The 22,844-nt window shown below is 38.9% G+C and overlaps 3 protein-coding genes and 2 pseudogenes across 6 annotated transcripts; 3 read left to right on the top strand and 2 right to left on the bottom strand.

Annotated features, from left to right (window-relative positions):
- Positions 1-3: 3 nt before the first annotated feature.
- On the top strand, positions 4-775 carry LOC113506712 (40S ribosomal protein S25-like; the record flags this gene model as incomplete). The annotated part of the gene is made up of 2 exons (XM_026889544.1): positions 4-142; positions 659-775. Coding segments are annotated over 2 exons (219 nt in total), but the record flags the coding sequence as incomplete, so codon positions are not given.
- LOC113506707 lies at positions 767-7,540 on the bottom strand (annotated as a pseudogene).
- A 784-nt stretch (positions 7,541-8,324) lies between these two features.
- LOC113506708 (L-threonine ammonia-lyase-like) lies at positions 8,325-16,650 on the top strand. Of its 4 annotated transcripts, none has more exons than XM_026889538.1 (9): positions 8,325-8,436; positions 10,137-10,250; positions 10,333-10,403; positions 10,475-10,762; positions 11,177-11,354; positions 14,660-14,815; positions 15,033-15,169; positions 15,449-15,674; positions 15,909-16,650. In XM_026889538.1, exons 1-9 carry the CDS (start codon positions 8,410-8,412, stop codon positions 16,059-16,061), a joined length of 1,350 nt encoding a protein of 449 aa, XP_026745339.1. In that variant the 5' UTR covers positions 8,325-8,409; the 3' UTR covers positions 16,062-16,650. The 4 variants fall into 4 exon arrangements, with proteins under 4 accessions (XP_026745339.1, XP_026745341.1, XP_026745340.1 ...); XM_026889540.1 differs by having other exon boundaries at positions 8,328-8,436; positions 11,192-11,354; XM_026889539.1 differs by lacking the exon at positions 8,325-8,436 and adding an exon at positions 9,748-9,884.
- On the bottom strand, positions 8,471-9,489 carry LOC113506711 (annotated as a pseudogene).
- A 751-nt stretch (positions 16,651-17,401) lies between the features above and the next one.
- Positions 17,402-20,711, top strand: LOC113506710 (L-threonine ammonia-lyase-like). The gene is made up of 9 exons (XM_026889542.1): positions 17,402-17,583; positions 17,699-17,812; positions 18,212-18,282; positions 18,506-18,793; positions 19,001-19,163; positions 19,314-19,472; positions 19,775-19,911; positions 19,984-20,209; positions 20,439-20,711. Exons 1-9 carry the CDS (start codon positions 17,569-17,571, stop codon positions 20,610-20,612), a joined length of 1,347 nt encoding a protein of 448 aa, XP_026745343.1. The 5' UTR covers positions 17,402-17,568; the 3' UTR covers positions 20,613-20,711.
- The last annotated feature ends 2,133 nt before the right edge of the window (positions 20,712-22,844 follow it).

The following is a 22,844-nucleotide window of genomic DNA, read 5'->3' as shown; positions in this document are numbered from 1 at the left end:
GTGTTGTTCGACAAGCCCACATATGAGAAACTGTACAAGGAAGTGCCCCAGTACAAGCTGATCACACCCGCCGTCGTCTCTGAGAGGCTGAAGGTCAGGGGATCCCTCGCCAGGAGAGCACTCATTGAGCTCAGGGAGAAGGGTAAGTTGTTCAATATGTCTAATGATTTGTTGTTCAGGAGTCAGGTTACTTGTGAAATTAACAGCTGAAGACTGCACTTGTAATAGTTGTTTGGTTATGTTATTGATCAATCTTTATTATGTGCATTTGTATGTTATGAAAATAAGATAATACTGCTGCTTGATTAGCTTATTAGTTCTTTTACATCTTAATAATTATTGATGATTTGTTTCAATCAGGATTTGAGGCCTCCATTTATTTATTTTTATTTATAATTTCCCTTTAGGCCATAGTTGCATTTACTGTCTCAAGTCATCTTTAATCTGTATATAATTATAGCAAATTACAAGTCATTGAAATTCTTTTGTTATTAAAATGTGATAATTGAGCAAATGTTATACTTTGATATGATGATTCTTTCTTCTGGATTAACCATGACAGTTACAAACTGATATATTGAGTCTGAACCAAAATACTAAATAATTATTCTAGCTGTTGTTATATCACAGTGTTCCTAATGAAGAATGTTTATTTCAGGTTTAATCAAACAAGTAGTCCAGCACCACGGACAGGTCATCTACACTAGGGCCACCAAGGGTGATGACCCCGTCGCATAAGATTATGTATAAGTAAAAAATAAAAAAATCCATAAAATCATAGTTTTTACTTTAAACTCCTTGTTTTACATTTACAATTCACATCACTCATCAATTTTAGTTTCACTTTGCAACTTATACACTTAAGATTTTTAATAATTGACTTTATGTAAAGACAGCTCAGACAAATAGACTAATCTTCATCGGACTGAAATTTTGTGCTTTTCGTCGAGGTCAGCGACTGCAAATCTAGCAGATGGATACACATCTCGCACCTTTTCTTTGAAATTCGTAGCATGATCCTCATTTGTTGTTTCCACCACCACATTAGCCTAGTAAAGTAAAAATAAATCTGTGTAACTAAAAATACTAAAATACACATCCAAACTAAGTAAGCTTTGGTGAAACAGTTTATACCTAAAATGTGTAATGGAATAACTGCCAAGGCTACAGCTCTACTACAATTACTACTATTTAGCTGTCATTTCTAGATATTCCAATAAAAAAGGGAATAGGTTACCCATGTGGTAGTAACATCGCTGTGCACCCACATCTGTTCGGTGACGAGGCTCTTGAGCACGGCGTTCTGGTCTGATATGACCTTGGCAAGGTGCTCCAACCCACTTCGGTGGTCGGGCACGGCCACGGCGAAACGCATGAGCCGCCCGCTCGAGCCCAGCCCGCGCTGGATCGTGCGCGACAGCCGGCCCGAGTCGATGTTGCCGCCGCTTACTATGCACACCGCTCTGCACAATTCATGATGTATTAAGTGATAAATTAATACGGGTTTTGACGCGTTTTTTATTGTAAGCCAACATTTTAGCAGTTATGCATTTGCAGCTGTCATTTTTTAGAAGATACATCTCGACCGACCATGCTCGACCGATTTTGATAAAATTTTGTGTGCGTAATGTAAAGGAAGAAGCACTGATGCCCTTTTTTCGGATAGGAAATTATCATATTTCAATTACTCCTCCCGTCTTGGGTTGAGCGGAAGGGAGTATCAGACTGACCAAAACACAACCATGATCTTTCCTTTACTCTTCCTGTACCGGAGCCACGGTAACCCTTTCTGACAACCCCGCCGCGCCGGAGACAAATAGTTGTAGAAACATTTGTAGGCAATAAATAATACCGTTTTCCCCGGAGCTCTGGCGCGAGGCCTTGCATGACAGCCGCGATGGCGCACACGCCGGCGCCGTCCGCCACCAGCCGCTCGCGCTCCAACATCGATATCATGGCTCGCGCTATGTACACTTCGTCGACTAACAACTGAAATTTAGGATTGGAACAGTCATCCATTATTTTTTTAACAAAGGTTTATGGCCAAGTTAACCGAATTTTATCTCATGATTAAGAACGTAAGTGAATAGACGAGAGTAAACCGTTTTCTTTTAATTATGATTCCACCCCACGAAAGTTATTATATTGCAAGTGATATAATAACTGTGTTAAGTAGGATAAATAGGCACATATAAATAAGAGCACTCGAACCCTCTTAGCGCCTGGACCACAAGTATGAGCAAAAATTCTAATACAGACCAAATATACTAGGAATTTCATAGTACACTCACCATCCTATCTAGTCTTCCCTTGAGTGTGGCAAAGGCATTAACCCCCACAATAGAGGTGTTAAGTCCTTCGCTCAGGTTCGGGACAACGTTCACCGGTACTGGGTACCCTGCCTGCAGCGCTTTCATCATTTTTGGCACCTTCGAGCACTCCGCCCCCTAAAATTATTTCTCCATTTTTAATATATCTATTTAAGGTGGCAGGAACTATTCGACTTCAAGTAGATATTGTGCTTCCTTTTAGTTCGTCGATGAAATTTGAAAACATCGGCCCCCCAGCCTAATGTCTGAATCGTCGGTGATATTAGGTTTTCTTACATATATGAAACATGCATGCAGTGGTGGTAAAGGTAGCCATAGTTCGAGGAGAGATGCCACTCAACGGCAAATACTTTCGTTATACTGACCGACTTGACCAGCAAGTTATAGCTTACATAAACTAGACAGGAGCACTTAAGTTTCTTGCAGGCGATGAGAACGCTCGCCAGCAACCCGCCGGAGCCCACTGGGACTATCACCGCGTCCGCTTCGGGCAGCTGCGTGATGATCTCCAACCCCAACGTGCCCAGGCCGGCCATCACCAAAGGATCGTCAGACCTGAAAATATGCTATGATATAGCAGCTTGAGAAACGAATTCAAATCTGTCTTCCTTCTACATACAAGCAGGATAGAAACGAGGCTTAAATAAGGAGCAGTAAGAAATGTAATCCTTGTGTCGCGGCGGCTTTCACAAACATACACACCTCGTAGTGACCTCAACTACTCGGCTATCTGTGCGAAGGAAGTATCCTAGTTTGTAAGATTAGGTGACTACTTACTCCATGTATATTTGCCGGCTGTCTCTGTGCACTTTCTTGGCGTATGTGATCGCGTCGTCGAGGGAGTCCCCGCATAGCACGACATCGGCGCCGAGCTCGGAGCAGCGCTGCGCGTGCGCCGGCGGAGTGCGCTCCGGTAACACCACCGTCACCTGCGATTGTGTAGACAAAAAGCGGTCTTCAAAGCATTTTGCAAACTGAGAACATATTTCAGACAAACATTATCAGGATATGGTTTACACAAGCATGGATAAGCCGCTAAGTGCGAAATGGCGTTGATGATTATCCAATTTGAAAGAACAACAATTTATGCAACCTGTCAGGCTACCTAGGTTTAGCTAGGTATAGCCTGTTAGTTTTACAAATAGGTATTTACCGGGACGCCTAGAGTACTGCCCTGGTAGGCAGCGCTAGCGCCATGTTCCCATGAGAGGGCACAATAATGCCGCGCTCACTGCCCGCCACTCCCGTACGCCAACATTGCGTTACGGATGCCTCGCTCCGCGCAACTGAAAGAAATGGGACAATTTATTATAAAAAACCTTGGAGGCCTACTGCCACATATTAAAGTTATATTAATGCGGTTGTAAAAGTGTGACAGCGCACTACTCTTCGTATGGCCGGTGTCTCTCTTCTACAACTTCAACAGGGGTTGTGGCAGGCCCTCTGGTGTGATATGACTAGACTACTTTTACCTTCCACTGTATTGCAAGTTTTCACATTTCAAATAAATGTTGTAGTCCCATGTATTTGCTGATCTTTGCTTCCTGAAAATGTAATTCTCATTTTAAATATTTTCTGAGGAACGAAATATATACTTAAACGCAAACAATTCAAATTATCTGTAGATAACTCACGCAAAGTGGTGTGTGAATGATACCACCTTCTATTCTCTCCGCAGCTTGTTTGATTTCATTAAATGACAACACATGCGGACGGTCATCTTAATTAACGTTTCATCCTACAAATAAATAGCAATCCATGTTGGTGAAAATAATTAAATTATTGAGAACACGACATATTATATGGCGTAGGAATTATTGTGAGGGTATGTTCTTTTATCAATCCTCGGATCTTTAATTTTCATTAACAACGAACTCACCATTATAAATGTTTTCTTAACGATAAATGAAGGCAAGAATTTAGAATTTAGCAAAATATTCCAATTATTTTGATATTTCTCACATTTTATATACCTAGAACCTTTTTAGGTTGATAAATGTAATGTCATAATGGATTGGCAAAACGGCAACAGAAGACAAAAGTTCGCGGATCACGAAAGAGGATGGGTTACAATTGAACTTGGATAAAAATGCTGGCATCGAGACCGTGAACGTAGTTTCGTACGTAACTAGATTAAATTCTAAGGACCAATACTAACAGCTGATTATAGAATAGGTATTACTGCTTTGTGGAAGAGGCATTGCTCGATACAGTGCGCTATTAAGCTCGCACTACTGTAACCGTGTAACTTTAACAGTTGGCATCAACCCCCTGATATACCAAGGTAGGAGAGTGTTCTGTGCATCATCAACAAAAGGTCGGGTGCAGCGTTGTAATAAACAACTTAGCGCTTGGGTACACAAATGCAATATGAGTTAAGTAGATAATATCTACTTGTATGTACAATATGAGTATCTACATAACGAAAGTCGTTTTACTTCGAAGAATGAGTAGGGATATGAGTAATATGTGGATTGGGTATAGAAATAAGTACACTGGGTATTGTAGGAATAATTTATTGTAATATTTTAATGAAAGTGATGGCGTGTAGGTAACATTTACAGACGGGTACGAAACCAACGGAAGTATCAGATCAGCTATAACATAATAAAGTGCGAGTGAGGGTAGTCCTTGAGTAATTTCTTTTCTAAATCCTTGGCGTGATGTATGTCGCTTGTTTCAATCAGCATATTTACCTGAAAGCGTTTAGATATTAGATAAAAATTGGCGAGATTAGGTAGCGGATTTACGTTAAAGAATCATGACTGTGCCATTTTCTTACGAAACGTAACGTTGAACAATTTATTTGAAATCAACAAAACCGATGCGTTTTGGCACTTTTTGGTTAATATAGGGAGGTCATAAGTTTGGTTACAGAAACTGTAAAGATATCTCTTCTCATCCACGCCCGTTCGGGTACGAAGCTCTTGACGTCGGCGCCGTTGTCCGTGACCTTCGCCAGCAGCTTGGCCATGGCGCCCGGCACGTCGGGCAGCGCCACGCTGAACTTGACGAGGCGGCCCTCCGCCGCCATGCCGCGGTCGATCACCCGTGACATGCGACTGCTGTTGATGTTGCCGCCAGATAATACGCACACGATGCTGAAACGATGGAAGCATGCCAAGTATATGGATAAATATTTTGATATCGAAATATGATATTGGAAAAAAGGCGACGCTTTACACCTTGTAGGCCAACCGTAAACTAGATAATACTTTAAAAAGTGGTGGTAGGCCCACAGGAGAAGGTATGGTACTGGACTTGGGGTCAACTATCGTGCTCTGACTAGAGCTAGTTAAGGCCTGAACGCAGTAGCAAACTGCGGTCTTCATATATGCCAACGTACTTTTTACCGCGTAGCTCCGGAACCTTCCCAGCCATCACCGCAGCGGACAGGACAGGCAGCGGCACCTTCCACCACCATCTTTTCTCGTTCCAGAATGTTGATCATGGCTCGCGATATCCACACTTCATCGACTGTTATCTATTAGTAAATTGTTTAACATGAGTGGAAGTGGTAAGTTGATACATTTTTAAGACAACTGTGAGATGTTAAAAGGCAAACCATTCTGTCCAAGTATCCTCTTACAATGTTGAAAGCGTTATTACTGGCTATGATGGTACTGAGACTGTCAGCGATGGTCGGGTTTAGTTGTATCATAACTGGCTTCTTTTCTTGGAGCGCTTTAGTCATTGTAGGAGCCGCCGAACATTCAACGCCCTGGCAAAACGTGAAATCAAGCAAATAAGAGATCGATAAAAGTGGATGGTAATGGGTGGTATAAAACCGCAGTATTTATTTTCTATGTAAATTGCACTTACGTAAATTAAACAATTAGGCTTTAGACTCTTGACAGCCAGTACGAGGCTGGCCACAAGGCCGCCACTGCCGACCGGACATAATATAGCATCCATCTTGTCCATCTGAGTAAGTAATTCCAACCCTAGAGTGCCGTAGCCCGCTATCAGGTCCAAGCGGTCAGACCTACACAATTCATTCATAAATAAACTTATAAAAGTGACTCAAATGTAACTCATTTAAAAATGCACCCAAGAAATTTAATTGTAGGGGGGAATACCACGAAATATTACCCGTGAACATAATTGGAACCAATTTCGTCACAGTAAGTGAGTGCATGCAGGCTGGCCGTCGTTCAGATCATTGCCGTGAACTTTCACAATCGCGAAGTTCTCCTTGTACGTGTGTTTGTCGACCAGAGGACAATCCTTCGGTACTATCACGTTGATAGGCACTGACTGCTTGAATCCGTAGTATGTCATCGCGCTAAGGTAGTTTCTACCACCCGATACGGTGCAACCTTTGCTTTTGTCTGAGGGCGACATGCTGGACAGTATATTACAAGCTCCACGTGCTTTGAAACTGTAATAGTTAAATTATAGTAAGTCCTTTTCTTTTCTATAAAGCTAGGAGTAAATAATAACATGTAATAAATCAATTTACGTACCTTCCTGTGTTCTGTAAATTCTCGCATTTCAAGAAAACATTACAAAAGTTTTTTCCTACATATTTAGCTTCCTAAAAAAATATTAATTATTAAAATATGATCTATGTCTTCACAGACAATCGCGGAAGCACTTTCTAGTACTTACGATTACTGGTGTAAATACGACGTCGCTCTTGATCCTATTATGAGCATCCTGTATGTCCTGCAGCTTTAGCTTGATTTTGCTTATATTTTCCGCTTTAGGTTTCTTTTCAACTTCCTAGATATCAATGAAGGAGTAAGGGTGATTTCGAAATTAATACTTGGATATTTGGGAATTTAGCAATCTATATGATAAGTGGAAAAGGTAGATAGGAAAAGCTTATGTATGTGATTATTGTGTTTCTACAATTTAAACTAACGGTGCTCTAAGTGGCTTATACCGTCCGATCATACCTCAGGTACTTCGTATTGTTTGGGGAAACTGTCGCCGAGGATGTTCCACGTTGGTTCTATTTCATTTACTTGAGCCATTTTTCAAGGACGACCGTCTCAAATTGTTGCAGAAAAATAAAATAAAATTCAATGTTCTTTTTTTATATTTTCTATCTTCATTTAATTTACAGTGCACAGAAATTTTTGCAATTTTGCATTTTGTTGATGATGGGTGTATTTTTCCTGTTCTTGATAAACTTAAAACATACGTCTTTTCTGCCAAAAGCGTTTACGAAACTCATTAGTGTTTTTTAGCATAGATTTTCTAACTTGTTAATAGAGTACCTATGTATTGAATATTTAATAAATACCTATTTTATATGGTTTTCGTTAGAAGACTAATTGTATACATTTTATGATCTGCCTATGAGAATTGAACTACTGTATTGTATTTAAACCATTTTTAATGTTAATAAACTTATTAGAAAGTCTATAACTTAGATGATTTAGAAAGAGAAGAGCCCCGAAGTGTTGTTGTTGTTGGTAACTACGCCATCTACAAAACTAAAAAGTTAAAAACCAATAATAAAAATCGTACACAAAAATATGAAATCCTTTTTAGTAAGATGTAAATTAGAATATTTACATTTACATTATATATATAAATAAATAAAAAAAAACATCTTTAATTTGGCTCATTACGCTACCACTAATAAACTTATTTTGACGCGCGAATGCGAAATAAGTTTCAGTATGCATAGACCCTATTAAATAGCAGGAAACATGAAAATTGTTTACGTTTTACTACCTTCGAAGTAAATTGATAATTTTACACTTGTTTCAGACCATGTTCAAACCAAGCTTATAGTAAGCAGCCGAATAAGAGCCGGTTTATCTTGATTGGCAGTGCAAACTGAAAAATGAATAATAAGTAACAAAAGTTTGTCTCTAGTCATAAAATTTAACAAACCAATGATTTATTATTTGAAAACATACTGGATGTTTCAAGATACACTTGACAAGATGTTTGGTTTGAACAACTTACATTCACTCAAAAGAGGTTAAATATAATTGCCTTCTTGAACATTATGATGCAAGTGTCAATTCCTTGCACTAATGCAGTTGCTTAACGACAGTCAATGTACTAACACGTGGCACAGGAAATCACAGCAGATATTTAGTATCAATAACCAGACATCATGAATAGGTATCTACGTGCCTCATCAGTAAGTCACTACGAAATTTTAAATGAAACATAGATTATATTAATACCATCTTTATTATAACTAAACATAATCTAATTAATAGCTAATGCATCATTTTGAGCTTCCTGTGCTAACTGTACTTGTAAGTTTAGAAGCTTATTCTTCAACACTACTATACCCATGAGGACAATATTCTCTGGTTTGAGTGCTCCGGAGGACTCCACATTGTAAAAGAATTTGTTTGGTTTAGCTTCCCAATTGAACTCTGCTTCAAACTGGTCTTCATCCAGCTCGGTGTGCTCACTCTTAGGCCACTCGTCAGGTTTAGGGTATAATGTGTGTCTCATTATGTTATCAGGGTCATATTCAAAGGACACGCCTGCTGTGGGGTTCCATTTAGCATGTTCCTTGCCAAATCCTTTTTTTGCATATGCTCTCAACTTCAACTCTTGTCCTTTACGCAGCTTTATAATTAAAATCTCATCAGTTTCACCGTAGTCTGCCTGGTCTTCGTCCCGGTGTCGTGACGTCACTGGCACCACTCGTGGGTCGCTCGACTTCAGGTCTGCTGTGGTCACGTGCCTTGTTTGGTCGCCTGTACACTTCACGTCCAGTGTGAACTCAACGCTGCATTCTGAACAGAAGTCGGCGCACATACAATCTCTTGAGTAACGAATTTTGTCCACCACATCGTCTGATATGAGCGGAATTAGACCAATGCGATGCGCGAGGAACTCGTCACTAAGTACTGTCGAATTTGCTTCTAATTGCACCCAATCGATTGCCATTGTCGGCGTTTCGGCTATAAACACTCTCCGCATACTATTAGCGACGCTAAGTTCGGTGTCTTCAACAATAAATTTAACATTATCATCTGTTAATTCTGTAATGTGTACAGAAGGTTGATTAGCGTAAGGCATCTTCCTTTATAAACCAATAATATGAAACTGTAAAATTAATTCCTGTAAGCTTACGTTTATATCTTTATTTCGAAGTTGTTGTTACAACAATCGTAAAATAACCTCACAACGCTATTCGCTGACACTTTTGACAGTGACATAAAAATATTGCCAGATCGCAACGCGTTTAGTTCCTTGCTTTGAAGCGTACACGTTTATTACGCGTAGCATAATATTAACCAGCGAAGCACGTGAAAGAGCTTAAGTTAAGGTTTTGGCCAAGTATGTATGATTCACAAAATGAAATGGAAGATTTTTAAATCATAACCTGTAAGTGTGTAAGTAAATACCTAAAGAGTTATGTGCACTGCGTAAAATAATTTCGACACTAATTAACATTATAAAAACATAATAATGTTATCAATACATAATCTTGCAAAACTTTAAATAAACTAAAGATAACCGAATCATTACTTAGTTGGGCCCACTGATTTGCAGTCGCTCATTTGCTTCAACTGGTTCCAATAAATAACAGATATCTAAATGGAACGTTACAAGCTCGGACCCGCAGTGAGTATCTACTTTTCTACTGATATGTGCCCACCTACTGGCCTAATACATCGATAGACAAGGCTCATTCCATCATGACTACAATTTCACCTTTAACCTTCATCATATAATAATTAGCGCTTTTATTCTGTGATAACGGCGCAAAACACTCATTCCTCTGAGAGAAACCAGGGTGGATCGAGGCCTAGCGTCGGATTAGATTTAGTTATGTTTTAGTATTTATATCGTAAAAATATAATCATGGTGTTCCAGACGATCGAGTATGATCCTATGTGTGATAAAGAAAAACCACAGAGAATTTCATTTGAAGATGTTTCGGCAGCTGCTTTTAGGATTCAAAGTGAGATAGTGAAAACGCCTTGCGTGGTAAGTTCTTTTTCTACCTGTAAAGGTGTTTTTTGTGTAGAGTATTTCCATGTTGGATAAAATTAATTTAACTCATTTTCAGAAATCTCACATGTCTACGACTTTTGGAATGGAAATTTATCTCAAGAATGATTTCCTGCAACATACTGGCAGGTCGGTAAACATACATTAATAAGCGTTTCTCGTGCTTCACTTTCAAAACTGACCTGAAACTTATATTGCAGTTTCAAAGAGCGTGGTGCACGAAATGCTCTTCTGCTTTTAAATAAGGAGACCAAAGCTCGCGGTGTGATTTCTGCTTCTCTGGGGAATCACTCGCAGGCGCTGAGTTTCCATGCCAACAACCTCAACATCCCTGCAACCGTGGTGATGCCCAACGTAGCTCCGATTATGAAAATCCAAAAGTGTCGCTCTTATGGAGCCAATGTCATCATACACGGCCATGACATGAAGGAGGCTAAGTACCACGCCATGAGCCTGGCTAAGGAGCGCGGTCTCACCTACATAAATGGGTAAGCATCATTCATTTATAGAAACTTTTGACGACCTCCGTGGTCGAGTGGCGTACGCACCGGTTTCAAGGTGTCGCTAACTCTGAGGTCCCGGGTTCGATCCCCGGTCGGGTCAATAAAAAATCACATTTCTACATTGTCTCGGGTCTGGGTGTTTGTGGTACCTACGTTGTATCTGAATTCCATAACACAAGTGCTTTGGCAACTTACTTTGGGTTCAGAACAATGCATGTGATGTTGTCCGCATTTATTTATTATTATTTATTTATTACACTTGTTTTTTAATCAAAATTGCATGCAAGTTAGAAGAAACTTTCAAATTCAATTCTACAAGAAATTCGGAAAAATACGTTTGCTCTGTCGTAACAGGAAGTTCCACAATTTTTTAACATTTCACCGTTACCGATATTGTAGTTCGTTTGTCCCCAGTTACGACCACCCTCACATAATGTCGGGGCAGGGGACCGTGGGGTTGGAGATCGTGGAGCAGGTGCCCGACGTGGACGCCGTGCTGGTGCCGGTGGGGGGCGGAGGCCTGCTCGCCGGGGTCGCCACCGCCATCAAGCATCTCAAGCCGCATGTGCTCATCTATGTAAGTCCTTCACTTTATGACCAGTCACCTAACAAAAGCAACTTACAAGCGGTCGTAACTCGTAAAACATTTTTATGCTATTGAAAAATGACCCGAGGTCCGAGGACACTGTCAGCTATTTATGCCTTAAATTGTATTTAGCGGTTGTACTGGTATTTAGCGGTTTATCGCCACACTACACAAATTAGATGCTCGCAATCTAATCACTACCGAATTGAGCGATGTTAGTGTTCAACATTAGGCACCAATTGAATGACTGTGTCTACCTAAAACAATCAAGCATTTTTTTTGTTCATACCTATCTCTTTAAATGTGAGAATAAAATTGCAGCTAACTTCAGCTTTTCCGACTTCTTTCAGCATCGTTTTACGATTCGACAACCAACTTGCGATTCATTAAATTACAATCCCTTTTTGCTAAGGTCTTTATTCAAATAATAATAATGCTTTGGTAAATTCACTGTGTCCGGGACTGACCAAGGTCAGATAAGTCTGATCATGTTTATGTAAAATAATATCTTACCATAAACACGCTCTTGACATAAGTAAACAGAATGCATGGCTTATCTTTTTTTCTCGTCAAATATTGTACTAATTGATGAGGATCTGACAGACATAGCACGATTATGTAGTTTGTGACAAAGCAAAGGTTATCTCAGAGTTATAATAGCTAATTGTTCCCCACATAGATAAATAGGACCACCTAACAAAGACTCTATTTTGTAAAATTGTGTTTGAAGGGTAAAATGTTATCATTCGACTTCTCAACAAAACGATACATAATTCTGTAAATATTTAATTAAAATTGTATATTAATTTGAAAATACAGTTCATAGTTCCTGCCTTTGTTATCGTATTAAGTAAACTGAGTAAAGAGGTAACATTTAAGGCCAATAAACTTTTTGACCAGTAGGTACCTACCTAAAATACAGGAGAGTTGCTACTCAGAGAACAGTGTCAACTATACATTCTGTACGTGTCTGCCTATTAGTATTACACATATATAGCAACAATGTAACAAAGATAAAAGTGATGTAATAATAATATCTTATATAAATAACGGTAGATGCATAGACAAATGAAATAAATGCTACATATTAGTATGCAAATAACCGAGTATTCAGTTTGAAAAACGGGGGAATTTTCATAAGGATTCGTTTTAAGGTTCAAATGACAGGTGCCTTCTGCTGGAGTGTTTTTTAATAAGTGGTAGGAGCAACTCCTTTTCTCTTTATAGCCAAAGAGATAGACAGTAAATAAGGCAGATTCTGTAACATAATAATATAGATTTTTGGGCTTTAGCGGAACCGACGCGTGACGGTACAAATCGTTGCAGATATTTAAAAGTTTATCAGTCCGTTCACACGAAAGCTAAATTATTACACCGTCAGATATCACCCTGAAATCAGATCGATAAAAGCTGTGTCGTGTATAGATATTTGTTGTTATATTTATCTTTCGTTGACGTCACAATCATATCAATAAACACACCCCCGATACCGATACTTTTTTGTTATTCTTTAAACATCGGAAGTAAAAACAAAATGCTACGTAGCGATACTAACTTGTATGACGTCACGGCTCGATATGTTGGTTTGTTTAGTGCCTACCCTACGACGCGGCCGGACGTTCTGTCAGTAAGACTAAATCAATGCTGTAGGTCAAACAATTATCTTGCGTCTCATTTCTCGCTTTAAAGTAAACGAAGCCAAAGGTCACATCGATAAAACTTTATAACGTTGACACAACACTTTTTATCGGAATCGCGTTTTGTAATTATCGAGACACGAGTCGAGCGTTTTTACAATCAAGTTATGGGAGTTCTTATCAATGGAGGTTTAATTTACATAACATTTTAATTTGTCCCCTTTGATCAATAGGATGATGAAATAATGATGTGATGCAAGCAACTGAAATGACCAATACATATTGTGCTATAGTACCTACTTATCTACCTATAGGTATATATATATGAGAAACTAATCCATAATAATAATATCATTCGAGAAATGAGTATCTAATGTATATCATTAATAATATGCCACTACTTTCACACAATATCTCAAACTAAGCACTAAGCAAAGCTTGTATTATGAGCGCCTACTAACTTGCATTATGACTTTGTACTAATAATAATATTCTGATTATACTGACATATTTCCAAATACATACAAATTCATGACATAGATACATACCACCCAGGCATAGAATCGAGTTTAATCGAATGATCGTGCTCACCACACAAACGTTTGCTCTGGGTGGACTACAAAGTCTACAAACCACGACCACCAGTATAGCAGTCAGCGCCACTATCCAATGTACTGGACAACATGTTAGTCGCTAAAACAAAACAGATGTGTTTTCGAAAATTAATTGGTGCAAAGACATTAACAGAGAGATCGACATTGATAGCTACGTGATGTTAATGAGATGGCTTAATGAGCTTGTTGTTCTTATGATCGACAGACACAATCGTATTAACTCCTTGTTTTACGAGCACATTGTTCCAACATTATGCATTCATCTTTAATTCCTATCCATTTAGTCTCGAAAACGAAGTAATAAAAGACAAACACTTAACATTGAGCTATTTAACGCGGAATATGGCAATTAACTTGTTAAATATAATCGTTATTCGTTAATAGGCCATCGAACTTAAAATCCGTATCTAATGATGTTAACATACACTTCATTAGGAACAGATGATGAAATGAGGTTATCGAATTACAGTTAATGTTAATACGGTAAAATTACAGAGCCTGTTTGTAAAACTTAAATTATTTTATTTCACTTTAAAGTAATGTATATTTTAAATGTCAGGAGATCAACCAGCATCCCTTAAAGTAGCAGCTCTTAGACTAAATTAATAAAATCCCTTTATTAACGAAGAATTAGATCCATCCACCCATCATGCATTCAATGCTGCACAGATCCAGCTCCTTTTTACTGTTCCATACTCCCGCAGTAAGGAATTTCAACCTTGTGTGGCGGCGGGTTTCACAAACATTCAAGTCACATGTACAAAGACACCAAGACCTACAACCCACAAATGCCTGGCCTATGCGAGGATCGAACCCGCGTCGCGTCGTTCTCGGTAGGTTTGGCGTTATGTCCACCCAGCCAATCGGCTATTCGTTCAGATTTAAATTGAAAAACTATTCGTAACCCACACCTGGACCCCAACAAGTGTTTCGAATGGTTTTTTAGATGAAGATTAAGGTACTTATGAAAAATAAAAAAAACTATCACTTTCGACGACCCCTCTGAATTCTTCTAGGTTGCACTTAACATCGGTGTTTATGACAGGGTGTGGAGACAGAGAAGTGCCCGAGCATGCAGCACGCCATGAAGCAAGACGAGCCGGTGAGCGTGGAGATCAGGTCGACGCTCGCTGATGGTCTGGCCGTGCCCACTGTGGGATACAATGCCTTCGTCACCGTCAAGCCCATCGTCGACAGAATGGTGAGCAAACCGAATGATAGACCGACAGCTGTATGCCAGTACGACGAGAAAGTGACGTTTTGAAATGCTTATTAGTATTATATTTCACTTGACTATTACAATGGGAGCAAAGGAGCCCAGTTATGTATTTTTGGATTCATGTGGTGATTTACTAAGTAGTTATTACCTACTTACTGAAAACGAAATACAAATGGCTAAAGAATTATTTGCTTTTTAGATAACTGTGAACGAAGACTGGATCGCTCGTGCTATCCTGCGGCTGATTGAGCAAGAGAAGTACGTTGTGGAGGGGGGTGGTGCCGTTGGCGTGGCGGCCATCATGGCTGGCCTGGTGCCAGAGCTCGCCGGGAAGAAGTTAGTATCCCGACAATACCACCATGGACCCGTGCATATATCCGTCGATCATTGAAAGACCCTTAACACTTTCAAGCTTACTTGGATATAGAGTTTTATGCCGAATAAAAACGAATTTATTAGGTTTCTCACATACAGCAATGAGATTATATTTTGCGATTTCTTCATTTAGTTTTGGCAGGAAAAAAATAGTAAAACTTTTTCACAACGTGTCCGGAACAGCAATTAAAGTTTCTTCCAATTAAATAAAAGCAATCAAACAAAATCTATTGTTTCCAGAGTTGTGTGCATTCTATCGGGTGGTAACATAGACACCACGATACTGGGCCGGTGTCTGGAGCGCGGACTGGCGGCGGAGCAGCGGCTGGTGAAGTTCAAAGTGACGGTGAGCGACCGGCCCGGCGGCATCGCTGAACTGTGCAAGCTCATATCTTCTACCGGCGTCTCCATCAAGGATATCATACAGGAACGCGCTTGGGTCCACGGTGATATATTCAGTGTTCGGGTAAGATCTGCTCATTTGTGTTTTAGCTTTAACATCGAATATTAAAATAAGAAGTGGCGGCAGTATTCTAAAATGCGTGAAAGGTCTAATGGGATTCGATTTTGAAAAACAAATCTTTGGTCCGTAATTCAACATGACATTTAACACTACATTCACAGAAGTACTTACTGCAGATTTAGAACAGCTTATGCTAAGTATGCCTACGTATAATATATTGTTTGTTTGCCTTCTCAGGTCAAGGTAGTGTGCGAGACCCGCGGGCCGGAGCACCTGGAGGAGCTGCGTGCGGTGATCGCCACCACGTACCGCGAGTGGGACTTCGCCGGCGAGTACGACGCCTACCCGCGCCGCAACAGTACCGACTCACTTGACGACGTGTCTCACTAAAAGACATACATACATGTTACTAGGTTCTGCCCGTGACTTTGCTCGCATTGACGTGTATTTTTTGCGATTTTTTTTTAAGTTATAGTTTTGAAGGTATACTTCAATCAACTAATTTAACATAGCTATAATATTGTTCTTGATTTTTATTATTTATATTACCTGTCTCGGGAGATTTAAGAATTTGTACCTATTGGAAACGGTTCTTTTTTAACTCATCTATGTTTATCTAAAATGTAGTTAATAGTTTCCTAAATAAACCCTTTAGGAATCTAAATAAATTTTAACTTTTATATCTCCCATTTTGACATTAATAAACATATATGTAGGTACCTACCTATTAATACTATGTAGACTAACGACTCTTGCAACTATTCGAATTTTAACTTTTCGAGTTTATAATTTTATAGTGATGTACCTACTAATATTAGTGTGTAAGATTTTTCAATAAATATCTGTGATATGTAACAATTTTCTAATGATGTTGATCAATAAAAATAAACTGTGCATAGATACTCTCTGTTTGTTCCTACAACTGTTTGTCAATTTATAACAATTTATAGTTAATAAGTAATAAATATATATAAAAAAAACTTTACTTTTTCTAAAATTGTATAGAAATATAAAAACTTGAAAAATACTTCTAATTGTCTCTATAAACCGTGATTGTTTAGTTGTCTTACAAAAGCAGCCCAGTTCATGTATCCAATGACTAGAACACGTTCATGATAAAAAAAATAGGTATTTATGAGATTTAAATAAATTTAAAATGCAATTTTTATTCAATATTATGATGCAATTCGTAGTTTTTTAGAAACACAGCTCTGTTGCGAGCGCGGTCCGAGCCTTGTAACAATGGTGAGGGGCGCGGGCGGCGGCGTTTTCATCATTTTTAAGAGTATTTTCAGATTTCTCTTGTTTAATTTTCTGCGTACTTATTATCTTAGTTGATGATAAAAAAAAAAAAATCGCGCCTTGGGTTATTTTACGTCGGGTACATGAACTGGGCTCCTTTTGTAAGACGACTAAAAAATCACCGTGTATAAAAGGTAACAGAAGCCAAAAACACTTGTTTTATTTTTTCTCAGTCTGTTTGTTGTCACCTACTATAAGAATTTTGATCGAGCTTTATGTACTCACAAAATAGAAATACAAAACCACAGCATAACGTTAGGTACAAGACGTACGAAGGTGTTGCTTATTTCATACGAAATCTCTAAATAACAGCAGATCCGCGCTTGGATGTCTTTGAAAAAACTTTGGAAACTATCAACCCCTCATAACGTGATATCAAACTCTGAAAATATTTACGCCTCAAGTGTACGGCCTTCTTTCACAGGAAAATAAAAAACAAAGTAAAAATTCAAATTGTCAAATATAACGCCTGTTCCGATAGTACGTTGGCTTTTTCAAATACATAACCAATATGAAACAAAATTATTAAAGTAAACCATGTCCTCATAAATACAGGAAAGCCGAAATAAAAATATTTAAAATCACATAATCTGAGATGGCGGGTAAAGATGTAAGTTTTTTACGACTCGTCCAAAATTAAACGTCAAATTTCACTGACCATGAAAAGTTAAAAGGTATCGTATCTCTGTTATAAAAAACGGATGTTTTAAAATACGTTATTTCAGGACCCAGAGTACGACGAGTTCTGTGACCCCGATAATCCCCGCAAAGTCAAGTATGAAGACATATTGGCCGCGTCGAAACGTATTTTGGGCCAAATCGTTCGAACACCATGCCCGGTACGAGGCATGCTTATGATAATATGAACTCCACCTAACGTACAACTGCATCCAGTTATAAAAAGCAGGCTTGTATTCTGCTAAATACCAGCGATATTTGTTTTAAAATGGCATTATTTCTGGAGCTGCTAATTATTCGGAAAGCAGTAGCACGTATGGTCTGTTGCTACAAGAGTTCATAGGAACAGACAACTTTTGAATTATACAGTGTTTTTTCTAAGTGACTTCGTAGAGTCGTAGCTTTAATCCTAGCGTTTCGTAGGCTCGTAGCACTACTTGCTGTTGTATTGGGAGCAAACGAAAAATAATATAATCGATATTGATAATGTTGTCTAAAAGTTTGTTAGAACTAATGTTTTTTGAGTTGAAACAATTCTAATTGCACCTTTAATTATCTAGAGATGCCACATGTCCTCCAGACTTGGGATGGACCTGTATATGAAGCAAGAATTTTTACAACACACAGGATGGTACGGCGATATTTTATATACACATTATAAATTGCAATCACGTCTTACTTTAGCAATTTTATTATTACTCCATAAAATAACGATTTAAACGACGAGTCTAAATCAGTCATGCACAGTTACATCTATTGTACTGCAGTTCATTGAATGAATTCTTTAAAATCTTTTATTATTCTTTCTTCTTGGCATTACTTCTAAAAGATTCTGACAAGGGCCGCAATTATAGTTTCAAGGAGCGAGGAGTTCGTAACACTTTGTTGTTGCTAAGTGAAGAACAGAGGAAGAACGGCGTAATAGCTGCCAGTACGGGCAACCACGCCATCGCTCTGAGCTACCACGCCGCGCAGATGGGCATCCCGAGCGTGGTGGTGATGCCCGTGCACGCCCCCATCACCAAAATGACTAAGGCGGAGAAAACGGGAGGGAAGGTCATACTGCAAGGAAACAGCATGGCGGAGAGCAAACTCTTTGCAATGAGCATGGCAAAGGAAAAGAAGATGGTGTACGTTAACGGGTAGGTCCATCAACACAGATAAATCAATTCCTTATTTGCATTCCACAAGAATTTGTATGCTGTAGAGATGTTTAAAGCTGTTTCTTCTCGACAGCTAGCAAGCGGTGAAGTGTGGGAGTGCTATCTGTTAATTTCGAATTTGAATATATGAATTATTTTTCGTTTCTTTTTCAATAGTTAGAGTAATACGTGTTTTTTTTTATCTAGTTATGATCACCCGAACGTCATAGAGGGTCAGGGTACCATAGGTATTGAAATAGTGGAACAGGTGCCGGCGGTGGATGCAGTGCTAGTGCCGTGCGGCGGCGGCAGTCTGCTGGCCGGCGTCGCCATAGCTGTGAAACATCTCAAACCTGATGCCGAAGTCTATGTAAGTTGTGATGGGTTTATTTTTTTCGTAATAGCAAGCCTCAGGTCCAATCCATCGGATATCCATTACTATTAAAAATTAGTAAACAAAATAATATCTTTCACTTGACCGTTCAGAAAGTTTATTTCTAAGATAACTTCGTTTTTTCAGGGAATCGTTACAGACAGAACATGCAGTATGGTGGAAGCTCTGAAAAAAAATGAACGCATATTTTTGCCACTAGATACGACAATAGCTGATGGTTTAGCTGTGAACAAAGTCGGCGTAAACACTTTTTATAATTTGAAGTCGGGGATCCTCGATAAAATGGTAGGAACTGTTAGGTTGCGTTTCCGTCAGTGATTTGCAAAGAAGACTAGCGCGAGATGTATGATAAAAACCAGTAGCCTCGCTCACGCAAGCCAGTGGTTTGTTGTTCCTAGAAAACTCAGATGGAGATGTTTTGCGATAGGACGATCTGCAAACCACCACACGGCGTTGCCACACCTCATCACACCTATCGTCTGCTTAGCACATCCCTGGTTGAATCGCAGCCTTAATGTTATTAGTATCTTTACGAAATCCGTCATAAAATGCGATAGTAATAATATAACTGAGTGCTTTGGTTGCAGGTTGTAGTAAGAGAGGACTGGGTGGCTCGTGCTTTAATGCACATTACAGACGAAGAAAGATGCGTTATAGAAGGTGCTGCGGCTACCACTGTAGCGTCTATCATGGCTGGCCTGTTCCCGAACCTTAAAGGGAAAAAGTGAGTATTTAAATAAAAATGCTTGCAACGGAGGTACTGCAACCAGAAAATTAACAAATTCATAATTCACAGGGTGGTTTGTGTCTTCTCTGGGGGTAATATTGACACGACTACATTAACACGAGCTCTTGAACGAGGCCTGGTGGCGGAAGGTCGGATGGTGAAGTTCAAAGTGACCGTGTCTGACCGGCCCGGCGGCATGTCGGACCTGTGCACGCTGATGGCTAACGTGGGCGTCACCATGAGGGACTGCGTGCCAGAGCGGGCATGGATCCGGGGAGACGTCTTCAGTTGCCAAGTAACTACCCTTACCTGTTCTATAAATATAATTTATCGATTGTTCTGGATTAATCATGTCTTCGCAAGGTTATCTGATTGTTTTATCACGGACCCAGTTGCACACAGGTGTGAGAAAATTCAATATTTGGCTTCATTTGACATGCATATCAACTTAACATGTTGGTATTACATAACCTTAGTCACTTTTAAGATTTGTAACGTCTTCTCATAAAAACCTATTGTTACAGTTAAAAGTCATTGTTGAAACTAAAGGATGGGACCATACCAAAACGTTGGTTGAGCAGATAAAGAAGCATTACAAAGACTACTTCTTCCAAGACATAAACGAACATGTGGATTCGAATTCGGGCGCTAAGCGCGGGCCCTGCCTCGCGCCGAACCCCGTCTGCATGCAGAAGTAGACCCATCTCACTGTATCTTCATCGGAAACCGTTTAGTAACATAACTTGTAAACATTTGTCAATAAAATAAATACTTCTTACAGAATGGCACAATATGAATTAATGTTTATAAAAATACCAAATAAGTTTCAACAAGTAGGTATAGTCTGCTTTTTTAGCCATCATTATTCTCCGTTATTTACCTACAGAAAATATCTTAGTTCTCTAGATACAGTTTATTCCAACCTAAACTGGTGACTTGATGATTGAAATGAAATCATGTCAAATCATTATAATCTAAGCTGACGACCTCCGTGGTCGAGTAGCGTACGCACCGGTTTCAAGGTGTCGCTAACTCTGAGGTCCCGGGTTCGATCCCCGGTCGGGTCAATGTAAAAATTCTTATTTCTACATTGTCTCGGGTCTGGGTGTTTGTGGTACCTTCGTTGTATCTGAATTCCATAACACAAGTGCTTTAGCAACTTACTTTGGGTTCAGAACAATGTATGTGATGTTGTCCGCATTTATTTATTTATTTATTTAAGTCTAATGTCGCCTTAAAAGATGCCATTGCCGCTCCAAGACCAGCTTTACTCAGACCATGTCTTTATCGAGAATAACGCGAACGCTTTTTGTCTGGTCTGTTACTTTTATTCCTAACTTAGCTCTTTATACTGAAATTACATTACCTACACTGCAAAAGCCAAACGTTAGAAAACAAGGATCGACAGGTACGCTGTTTCAGCTGGATTGGGATTGAGTTCTAAAAATTTAGCTTATAAGATCATTTTTCTTTCGACCACATAACATGATTTCTTAAGCTTACGCTAAAATAGAATAAATCTTATAACAACCATCTTGAAACCATGATTTACACCTGGCCTTAATAAATCTATAATAATTATAAAAAACAATAAGCTACCCTTGCTTGTCGCTCATAACACTTCATTTTTATACCAGATCTAGAAACTTCTTGATCATATACTGAGTGGAACGGGGTGAATATGACTGTTGAGGTAAATAGAGGCACATTTTGAAGAGGGATTACTTACGACCTTCGGTCTTCTAACATGCGTTGACTTTTAAAGGAAAACAGCCTTCTCATATAATATTCATTTCTATTTAACCCGCCCGGCACGCTAAAAACACAAGTGCAGGTAGGTTCGATACAAGGCTTAGCACAAATAAGCTAAAGTAAAGGACACCTTAAAGAATATCTGGTCCATTTTCTGGGATGTTTAGGGTAAAATGACCTAGACAATAATGTATCCACTCAGCATAATACTTCGCTGAGCGTTTAACATTACTATGCCTGTAGGAAGAGAACGCGGCGACACGCGACGGCGGCATTTAGAGAGTGACAACAACGTTTTCATTGTACCTCTTATTTTACTTAAAAGCGGAGGTTAATTCAGACCTATTCTTCACATCGTTTGCGTTTTCCTAGGATTTACAAATTGCCTAATTTTGAACTTGTAATGTAGTAGTAACTTGTAATGTAAGGCGCAATGTAAGAATTTAAATTCTCTCGTTACGAATTCAGATCGACAACCCTGATGTGTGAAGCCAGCCTAAGCTATCCAACAAGTAGATACGGATCTTTTCTTTAGTTGTAGGCCACACACACTTGACAATTTGTTTTATAGTTCGTGCTTTGCAAAGAAATGAGATAAATTTGACAAGTTCATTGTCAGTTTGAAAAATATGTTTGATTCGTCCGTTAATTCCCATTCCCTGTAACCAAACAACCAAAATGAAAAATTACTAGTATTAAAAAGGAACAAATCAAAACAAAGTAATCAGAAACAAAAAAATATTTGCAATATTTTTAGGTAAATTGTCCCGAGATGGGAAACCCTAAAGACGTAAGTACTAAGCATGATATTCTTAAATAATTCTCAATATGAAAAAGAGGAACGAATGGTAAGGCATTTAGATCAAACTGGGTATCAAAATTTGATCGCCTAGGTCTTGGCCTTAAGGTCGACTCTCGCTTCTATTTTGGTGCTGTAAGGCACAGCTTATCATAAAATCGCTTGGCTAAATACATGTGCTTTATAAAAGCCAAGTGCGAGTCGCAAGCGCGCGCAAATGTTTACCTCCAATAATGGTTACCACCAATACATGATTATTTATAAAAAGGGGCAATAAAATCAAGTCTGCTGTATGGCAATCCCCATAAACACTGATTTTATTGTTTGTTTTATAATATTTGCTGTTGTAGCGGGAACATTTTCTAATTTCTCTTTAAAA

This window comes from Trichoplusia ni (assembly GCF_003590095.1).
Source record: "Trichoplusia ni isolate ovarian cell line Hi5 chromosome 23 unlocalized genomic scaffold, tn1 tig00002292_group22, whole genome shotgun sequence".
NCBI lineage: Eukaryota > Metazoa > Arthropoda > Insecta > Lepidoptera > Noctuidae > Trichoplusia > Trichoplusia ni.
The sequence above is the reverse complement of the archived record's forward strand: the minus strand, read 5'-3'. Positions and strand labels throughout refer to the sequence as shown.